At 50.0% G+C, this 10,388-nt stretch overlaps 1 protein-coding gene across 2 annotated transcripts in view; it reads right to left on the bottom strand.

Annotated features, from left to right (window-relative positions):
* The window catches only part of SLC15A1 (solute carrier family 15 member 1), an 88,417-nt gene that overhangs the window by 40,041 nt on the left and 37,988 nt on the right, over positions 1-10,388 (bottom strand). The window contains exon 1 of one of the 2 annotated variants that reach the window (XM_059684989.1): positions 2,859-3,193. The exons of the other annotated variant lie outside the window; for it this stretch is intronic. Within the exon in view, the coding sequence (XP_059540972.1) occupies positions 2,859-2,862 (4 nt within the window). The 5' untranslated portion in view covers positions 2,863-3,193. Of the gene's footprint in view, positions 1-2,858; positions 3,194-10,388 lie in introns of those variants that run through there. 2 annotated transcript variants of the gene reach the window in all.

Here is a 10,388-nt window from a genome sequence, read left to right on the forward strand (position 1 = left end):
AAGCATCTCAACACCCACAAAGGTCTCCGCGGTGGCTCTCAGTCACTGGAGAGGTTCTCAGCCATTCTGAGACCTGACTGCACAAGACAGCCCTTGGGAGACGGACCCTCTCTCCACCCTCAGCTCCGATCAGCACACCCATAGTTTATTTTTAAAAAAATATTTTATTGATTTTTTACAGAGAGGAAGGGAGAGGGATAGAGAGTTAGAAACATCGATGAGAGAGAAGCATCAATCAGCTGCCTCCTGCACACTCCCCACTGGGGATGCGTCCGCAACCCAGGTACATGCCCCCGACCGGAATCGAACCTGGGACGCTTGAGGACGACGCTCTATCCACTGAGCCAAGCCAGTCAGGGCCCCATACTTTATTTTTTTAAAATATGTTTTTATTGATTTCAGAGAGGAAGGGAGAGGGAGAGAGAGATAAACATCAATGATAAGAGAGAATCATTGATCAGTCGCCTCCTGCACTCCCCCTACTGGGGATGAGCCTGCAACCTGGGCATGTGCCCTTGACTGGAATCGAACCCGGGACCCTTCAGTCTGCAGGCTGATGCTCTATCCACTGAGCCAAACCAGCTAGGGCTGCACATCCATACTTTAAAGCAAGGGTTGGCACACTATTGTTTACGGGTCAAATCCAGCTCACCACCTGCTTTTGTACGCTTGCAAGCTAAGAATGGTTTCTACATTTTTAAATGATGAAGAAACAGTTTTTAAAGGCTATAGTGTGACACATGAAAATTACATAAAATTCAAATTTCCGTGCCCATAAAGTTTTATTAGAACACAGCTCCTCCCATTTGTTTACATATTTTGAACTATAAGGGCGGAGTTGAGTAGTTGCCATGGAGACTGTAAGGTCCCCAAAGCCGAAAATATTGACTCCTGGCTCTTTCCAAGAAAGGTCTGCCGACAAAGGGTCGGTTGGCAGTTTAAGATTCTAACCAGATCCTGCAACCAGGTTTAGCTATGTATCCTCACCCCCAAAGCAACTTTCTATCCAGTTTATTTTTGTGTATCCCCGTGCTTATGTTACTAAGTCTAACAAATGCCTCAATGGTACAGTTCTGACTCTCTTCACACCCCTCACTTTCCTATTCGGTCATAACTCCTGCCCCTCCATTTCCAGGGCGAGTGAAAGAACTTGGCGTTAAAATTTGTTCCAATGACAGGAGAGGACATCAGCTCAAAGCAAACATTTTTCTCTGCACCGTTTCCTGCTTCTCTCCCTGGGGCGCTCACCAACTCTTCCAGCTCTTCCCCTTTCAGTCACCAGGGGATCTGAAACAACGTGGCGCAATCTAAGCACCAAAGATCTGTTCTTAAGAGGGAAAGTTACTGCTAGCTCTTTACTAAAAACATTTTCTAATGATCTGCGCTTCACTTACTAAACCCAGATATTGAAAATTTAGGACTTGAGTAAACTGGTGTCTGCATGCCAACATTTTGTAGCTGCTCACACACTGCCAAACTCAGTTGCAAAAAACACCCACTTAGGACCAATTTGCAAACTGGAAAGGGTCCATTCACTGGGGCTACGCGTCAAAAGCTGCGTTTATTCCCCAACAATCAGCTCTCCTGATGGGAACTCTTAGGGAAGTTCTCCTGCAGAACAGACGCTTCGCAGGTAGTAGCCATCTACAGATGGAAACAACCGTTCAGAGCCACTCCCAGAAAAGTTTACACGGACTGACGGACTGACGAGCGAATGGTGCTTCAGTTGGGATCCAGAACTCTAGCCCACGAGGCAGTGGCCTGGGAAGCGCTCCTGCTGACAGCCTGCACCTGAGAGCACAGCCTCTGGACCAGCTGTCAGCCACACTCCACGCCCCGCGCTTCAGCCGGGACAGTGTGCCTCTGGGAGCCCACGCCGCTGCTACGCTCTTACACACCTCAACACAGCCACGGGGGCGGCACTGATGCTTCTATTTGATGGCTGAGAATTTCGGCCCAACGAGCTTACTTGACTGATGCAAAGTCATAGAGGTAGCAAGTGGTAGAAGGAGAACATTGGCGCAGGCAGGTGGAAGTCCGACTCCCAAAGCCCCCCTGTCTGCCTGGGCCCTCGCACGGCCCCACTTAGGGGCAATCACTGGACTTGCTCCCCATGTTGGAGGGAGAAGGGGGCTGGCTGATGTCTGGCCTCTTCCAGAACCTGCGCTCTCGCGCCTGCAATCGTCCCAGAGCGCTTTGTTCTGAAGCCGGCAGCGGGAACTTATCTCCTCGCTGTTGTGCTGACACTCCGTGCCTATGGAGAAAAGCCTCCCTCCTCGGTGCCTTCCCTTGGAGCTTAAGGAGGGTGGCAGGGTGCTAAGAGGGGCCCCAAAGGGCCAGCCCCAGTTCCTCTCCGGCCAGGCAGCACTCCCGGGGGATAAGAGAAGAAAAACATATTCTATCGCCTGAGCGCCCACAGCGGATGAAGTTTCTGCGCGCCCGATCGAGCGCACCCAGTCAAGCCCGAGCGGAAAGCCAAGGACTGAGATTCCCAACCGGCGCGGGCTGGCAAAGTGACTGCATTCATTCCAGCAACCTCTAAGCCTGGGCGCGCGGGACCCTCTGCCTCTGCAGCGAGGAGACCGCCCGGCAGAGCGACGCCTCGCCCGCCCGGTACCTTCCCCGGAGCCACGGACTCCCCGGTCGCTCGCAGCCCGGGCGCCGCGTCCCTGCCCCGCGCCCCGTGCCCGCCCGCGGTGCCCGCCCTCCCGGCTCTGCGCGCAGGTCCGCGAGCCGCCGACAACTGCGGGGACAAGCGTCGCAGCCCGGCTGGACCCCTGACATCCCCTTGGCAGCGCCCCGATCGCGCAGCCCATGCTCCCCGACGACCCCGCCCCAGCCCGGTCACCCTCGCCTACCCATGGTGGCGGCTCCGAGGGCTTCCAGCGACCGGCGAGCGAGGAGTCCAGGCGGGAGGGACTCCTGTCCTCTGACAGCAGCCCTGCCTTCTTCGCTCACTTCTGGCTCCTATGACTTGGTTTCCAGGCCCTGCCCAGCCACCTGCGCAGCTGGAGGTGTGCAGACTGGGCGGCCGGACTCCACCCTCGGGGCCGGGCGGTAGGATAGCAGGGAGCAGAGGTCAGCGCCCCTTGCGCCTCCACTGAGAGACACCTGCCCGCTGTCCGTGTCCAGCCAGGGACTCCTCAGTTCCGCCGAGGCCCTGGGGGAGGGCCAGGGGCAGGGCCGCGGCGAGAGACCTAGACTAGGGACGCTCCACCGTGAGCACTCATCGGAGTCACCTGGAGGGCTTCTTAAAACGCAGGTTCACCGCCTCTCCCCTACTGGCTGAGCGGGTAGGCTGGGGGTGGGGCCCGAGAATTTGCATTTCTGACAAGTTCTAAGGTGCTGCTGCTGCTTCCCAGGGTCACCACCTTGGAAACCACCGCGCTGAGAAAACACACTGCGGGAGGGGAAGCAAAAGTGGGCGGGGCGTTGACCAGTTTCACGTGCGTGCACGTGAGGCTTTACCTGGAGCCTGAGCCCAGGAAAGCATTTCTGGAGGGAGGATTCTGCCTACCATTTGAGGGAGGTGAGTGAGAAGCTAGGAAAATTGCTTGGCATGTGGAATGGGGAAACTGAGGCAGACAGCTGCAGAAACTGGTTGAGCCATTTATAGCGGATACAGAAGGTCACCAGCGCGGCAAGCCCAGTGCCTAACAGCAGGCAAAACTGGTGTGGGACCTCCCCCCAGGTGGCCTTTCCTCCATGGCAGATCGCTGGCCACGTGATTTAGACCCCCCTGTCCTGGTGCCGGCCAATCAGAGGAGACCACAACCCTGGAAGGGCAGGCCTGGAAAAGCTGGTGAATCTTCTCCTCAGATCCTCACCTGAGACTTCTTCCCCTAAACTCACCCTCTCTAAAACCTTCCAGATGAAGGGCCCAGGGCCTGCTCTCTCCACCCCCAGACACACCCAGGCCTTTCCCTCCTCCTTCTTATTTCCCCAATGCTGTGCATCTCCTAAACTCTAGGGGACCCAGGAGACTTGCAATCAGGGGAGCAATGGGCAGCGGCAGCTCTTCTGGGGTAACCCCCGAACCTGTCCCCAAGGCCCCTTTCCTCTGACAGCAGCCCTGCCTTAGCTCACTTCTTTCCCATAACGTTTCTGGAGCGAAAGCAGCCCAGCTAATGTGGGACAACAAACGGATGTTTCTCTCTCCGCCCACCCCTTCCTCTCTCTCTAAACATCAATCAATAAATTTTGAAAAAATAAACAACAAAAGCAGCTCAACCTAGATTCATTTCCCCACCTGGTCCCTCTCCTGTTGCTTCTTCTGTCCTGGGCCCTTCCTTGTTCCATCTTTAATGAATGTACTTTCAAAATCACCTGGACTTAATGTTATGCAATCTTTCCTACATGAAGTCAAGAACCTACACACTGCTCTGGGCCTAGTCCCCTTTTGCCGGGAGCCGGTCCATCCTTGCTGTTTCAAGGGACCTGGCATATATGGCATACGGTTCTAAATATGTTTGCTCACCTTCTTGGCACTGTGTTTTAACCAAGGTCACCTCTCCGAGAAAGGTTGAATCCCCAGGTAGGGATTTTCCCCTGAAGTTAGGGAGGGAATAAAACCCCTCAACTAAGTGCCAGGCGGGTAATTAATCCCTTTAACTACGAACAATCATGCTTAAACTACATAATCTTTTCTCCCTGGAATGGAGATAAGAAACGCCCTAACCTTTGTAATAGAGATTGATAGGATTGAATCAACTGGTATAAATACAGTTGTAACAAGACAGAAAGACTCAGAACTTAGAACAGAATTCAGAAGACAGAACACAGAACTCAGAACACAGGGCTTGGAAGACAGGACCAAGAGAGACAGAGCCTAGGCACAGAACCTACACAGAAAGTTCTCTAGAGACAGAAGAACTTCACTGGAGAGAGCATGCCGGAGGATCCTGGACAGGGACTGGCCTCGGAGCCTGGAGGCAGAGCCTGGCAAGAGATCAACTGAACACTGTCTCCATGCCCTTCCTTCTTCGCCGACTCCATCCACACCTTTGGGGACCCCCGGACCCGCTGGGGTTGGACCCCGGCATCTGGCGCCCAAACAGGGACCCCTAGGTAAGCCCCATTATCGGGACGGATAGGAATCCACCGTAGGAAGAGGGTGGATAGTCTTCACCGACTCCGTCCACACCTTTGGGAACCCCTGGAACAGGATTCCCATAGGTAAGCCCCCCCCATTGAGAACCCCCACACTCGGGATGGATAGGACTCCACCAGAGTGCTACAGACCCCCCTATAGAGGATAAGTAGGGTAAGAAGGTGGATAGTACAGAACTTAGATTGAGAAGATGTGCCATACTGAGTCCAAAGAAAGAAGACTCTGTATTGATCCTTAGATTGAGAAGATGTGCCATACTGAGTCCAAAGAAAGAAGACTCTGTATTGATCTTTAGATTAAGAAGATGTGCCATACTGAGTCTAAAGAAAAAAGACTCTGTATTGATCTTTTAACATATATGCTTGCTAGCAGAGGAATTACGGTTACTCCCAGTCAGATGGAACATTTTATACAAGAAATATGTCCATGCTTTTCTGAGGAAGGAAAGGTGCCAGAAAGGTAAATGTAATGGCATGGGAGAAGGTAGACCCAAGGAGCCTTATCCTTAACCCCACTGCAGCCTTTCTACCCTGGGAAAGTGCAGGATTGGCAAGCTCTCCCTGGGATGATAGATCAGGACTCAGGTAATACCGGAAAACGCCAATCCTACTCTTAAAATGGATATAAGAGAGCATTTCAGGTTTTTCTTTTTAATGCTTGCTTTTAAAAAATAAAAAAGGGGGAATTTGCCGGGAGCCGGTCCATCCTTGCTGTTTCAAGGGACCTGGCATATATGGCATACGGTTCTAAATATGTTTGCTCACCTTCTTGGCACTGTGTTTTAACCAAGGTCACCTCTCCGAGAAAGGTTGAATCCCCAGGTAGGGATTTTCCCCTGAAGTTAGGGAGGGAATAAAACCCCTCAACTAAGTGCCAGGCGGGTAATTAATCCCTTTAACTACGAACAATCATGCTTAAACTACATAATCTTTTCTCCCTGGAATGGAGATAAGAAACGCCCTAACCTTTGTAATAGAGATTGATAGGATTGAATCAACTGGTATAAATACAGTTGTAACAAGACAGAAAGACTCAGAACTTAGAACAGAATTCAGAAGACAGACAGAACACAGAACTCAGAACACAGGGCTTGGAAGACAGGACCAAGAGAGACAGAGCCTAGGCACAGAACCTACACAGAAAGTTCTCTAGAGACAGAAGAACTTCACTGGAGAGAGCATGCCGGAGGATCCTGGACAGGGACTGGCCTCGGAGCCTGGAGGCAGAGCCTGGCAAGAGATCAACTGAACACTGTCTCCATGCCCTTCCTTCTTCGCCGACTCCATCCACACCTTTGGGGACCCCCGGACCCGCTGGGGTTGGACCCCGGCACCCTTTCCAGTAACACTTCCTTTAAAATAACAAAAACAGCCCTGGCCCACGTGGCTCAGTTAGTTGAGCACTGTCTCAGGAACCAAAAGGTCCTTGGCTCAATTCCCCATCAGGACACATGCCCAGGTTGCCAGGCAACCCATCACTCTCTCTCTTTCTCCCTCTCCCTTCCTCTTTCTCTCTAAAATCAATATAAATATATTTTAAACACAAGAAAATAAAAATAACAGTGATATAACAATTATCTCCAGATAATTTGTGGGGTTTTTTTGTCTGACTTGATTTGTGCTCTACAAAAACTGAGAGGAACATTAAAAATGGAAATGAAGGTGAGTTTCTATTGCCTTAAGAAAATTGTGGTAAAATATACATAACCTAAAATTTACCATCTTAACTATAAGTGTTCATTAAGTACCATTAAGTATATTCATATTGTTGGGTAACCATCACCTCCACTCATTTCCAGAACTTTTTCATCTTTTCAAATAAACTACCCATTAACCACTAAGTCTCCACTCCCTTCTACTTTCTGTCTCTATGAATTTGACTACTCCAGGTACCTCATATAGCTGGAATCAAAAAGTATTTGTCCTTTTGTGTCTGGCTTTTTTCACTTAGCATAATACTTTCAAGGTCCATCCATGTTGTAGTGTGCATCAGAATTTCCTTCTTTTTTAAAACTGAGTATTATTCCATTGAATGCACCTACCACATTTTGTGAGTATCCATTCACCTGTCTGTATTAACTTTCGAGTCTTAGCAATTCCCCCAGCCTGACTGGAAGACTGTGGTATGGAGGGAGAAACCCAGGCAGCTCTCGACAGGAGTGCCTGGACCGGCCCTCCTCAGGTTTTTCTTCAGGAGGAGAAACCTCATCATGCAGTGGCTTCATTGATACACCAGGGCTGCAGCTGATGTTACCTAAAGGCATGGGGCTACAAGTAGAAAGGCTGCATCAAGTAGAAAAGTGCAGCATTGACTGAAGGAAAGAAAACTTGCTCTTGAAGGGTTGGAAGCATGCTTCATAGTTGTCCTGCTATCAGATAAGCCAGCGGGTAGAAAGGGAAAGCTTGTGCCCAGCTGGTGTGGCTCAGTGGTTGAGAGTCAACCTACAAACCAGGCGATCACGGTTCAATTCCCGGTCCCCAGTGTGGTGTGTGCAGGAGGCAGCCAATCGATGATTCTCTCATCATTGATATTTCTATCTCTTTCTTCCTCTCCCTTCCTCTCTGAAATCAATCTCTTTATATAAAAGCCTAAGTGACCATTATGACTGAATGACCAGAACGACCGGTTGACCAGTCGCTATGATGTGCACTGACCATTAGGGGGTAGGTGCTCAACGTAGGAGCTGCCCCCTGGTGGTCAGTGCACTCCCACAGCCAACCTCCCACGGTGGGCTGGTGGCGTTGGCATCCAGCATCTGTTTCTTCCATGCCCAGTCTGGCGACCGTTGCCTCCCCTTCTGACCCCTTCGGGCCCCAGGCTGAGACATGGAGCCGGGGGTGGGTGGTGGCGGACATGGCCATTTCCCAGGGGCGCTGAGGGCCGGCTCCCTCCTTGGGGCCAGCAGCCAACCTCCCACGCCCTTTCCCTCCTCCCGAATGGCAGGCCCCAATCGGCCCAGCCCTGATCAGCCCTGATCGCCCGGCCAGGCCTAGGGACCCCACCCGTGCATGAATTCATGCACTAGGCCTCTAGTAAGGATATATTAAAAAATAATAATAATAAAGGAAAGAAAGGGAAAGCGTGTGATATTTTTCTTTTGATTAAAGTTTTCACTACAAGGTGGTATTTCTGTTGTTGAGCTCATGAAGCTTGGAATCCTGGCACTCTTGTTCTAGGCCAGTGGTCAGCAAACTGCGGCTCGTGAGCCACATGCAGCTCTTTGGCCCCTTGAGTGTGGCTCTTCCACAAAATACCGACTTCTGCACATGGGCCACGAAGTTTCAATTGCACTGTACATGCGCGCCCGCACGTGGTATTTTGTGGAAGAGCCACACTGAAGGGGCCAAAGAGCTGCATGTGGCTTGCGAGCCGCAGTTTTCCAACCACTGTTCAAGGTCATGTTAACCCCAAAATAAAAGGTCTTTCAACGTGAGAGACACCAAGCATTTATTTGAGATCAAACAGCTATGGGGAAGCACTGATTCAGATAGAAGCCCAAATACTGTTTTGATTAAGAGACAAAGGCAATGGGTATTTGAGAAAGGGAAGGGGAACAATTATATCAATAGAAAGAAGGCATTTCTATTGGTGCAAATCAACTAACACAGCAGTGCTAATTCCAAACAATGTTTTCACTTCCACCCCAGTAGTCAAAATAACTGCTGTCTTGTTATCTTTGCAAATGGTCTTTGAGGCACAATGTTGCTTTAGGTTCAGTCCAAAGGCCCTGCCCCGCTTTGACATTCTAAAGACTTGAGGCCGAAGACCTGCAAGGTAGTTCCTCTGGGGTGACAGCTCCAGCTCCATTGTAAGTGGTTCTCAAAGTGAGGTCCCCCGAACAGCAGCATCAGTATTACCTGGGACTTTGTAACAAAAGAAATTCTCAGGCTCCACCCAGATCTACTGAATCAGAAACTCTCTGGTGGGGTGTAGCCCACTTTTCAGTGCTCATGAGGGAAATGCTATTTCTTCCATAGGTTTATTTAAATTCTTTGTTACTGGCTCTGAGTGGGTCTGCCTAGGGCAGGGGTGGGCAACCCCTGGCACACATGCCAAACATGGCACGCCAGTAACTTTTGCTGGCACGCGAAACCTTCTCTTATAATCTTCCATTTACAATTTTTTTCTTAATATCGACTTTTTTATTTTTCAGATAAATTCAGTGTAGGTGCATCTTAGATAAATAAATAATTTTACATGACATGTATACATTAAAAAATAAATGTATTTTTCATCATCATATACTGTGTTTTTGTCACTCGAATAAATTTTATTATTTCTTCAAGGTTCTTCACATACGTACATCTTAAGAGATATCACGTGGGGGTAACATGTTCTCAAAAAATTAGGGTTGGCATGCAGAAGAATTTTGAGTCAGAGATTTTGCTGGTTTTGACACGCACTGTTGGAAGGTAATTGTTTATTAGTTGAATCATGACCACAAAAAGGTTGCCCACCTCTGGCCTAGGGCCTGGCAGTAGTGTGTGGGTTCTTGATTTCATGCAGGAAAGATTTCACAACACGAATCCAGATGATTTTGAGAGGACATTTATAAAAGCTGGGGCAGTGAGACAAGGATGGGCCTAGAGTAGAAGAAGCAACAGGAGAGAGACTAGGGGGGGAAATGAGCCTGGGCTGGGCTGCTTTGGCTCACTAAGAAGTCAGAGAAAAGGGGGCCTTGGGGACAGGTCAGGGGTCAGCCCAGGAGGAGCTGCCGCTGCCCATTGCTCCCCTGAGATGGGTGTTTGTGGAGGAAGAGGGAGGGGGAGAAGAGGGGGGAGGGAATGGCAGGAACGGGCCTCCCCAGAGGGAGAGGCACAGAGTCCTTTGTCTGGAGGGCTTTATCCCTTTCAGGAGGGAATCTTAGGGGAGGCCTCAGGGGAGGGTTTTTGCAGAATATTCATCAGTTTCCCAGGTGTGCTCTTTCAGGGTCATGGTCTGTACTGATTGGTCAGCACGCATTGCAGCTTGTCATGGCATGTTGTCCTCCTGGTTTTGCTGCTTTTCTGGGCCTGGAGCTGAAATACAATTGAGGCCTAAATGTTATCTCTAGGGAAGTGACCTTCTGTATCTGCTATAAACTGCTCAGCCAGTTTGTTCAGCTGTCTCAGTTTCCCCATTCTACCTGCCAAGTAATTTTTCTAGCTGCTTACTCTCTTGCCTTATCTTCATTCAGCCACTATTTATCACCTCCAAAGGCGAAGTATTGTGTTAGCGACAGTATTGTGCTGTCACTGTTGGAAGGTAATTGTTTATGATTTGAATCATGACCACAGAG

The sequence above is a fragment of the Myotis daubentonii genome, chromosome 2 (assembly GCF_963259705.1).
Source record: "Myotis daubentonii chromosome 2, mMyoDau2.1, whole genome shotgun sequence".
NCBI lineage: Eukaryota > Metazoa > Chordata > Mammalia > Chiroptera > Vespertilionidae > Myotis > Myotis daubentonii.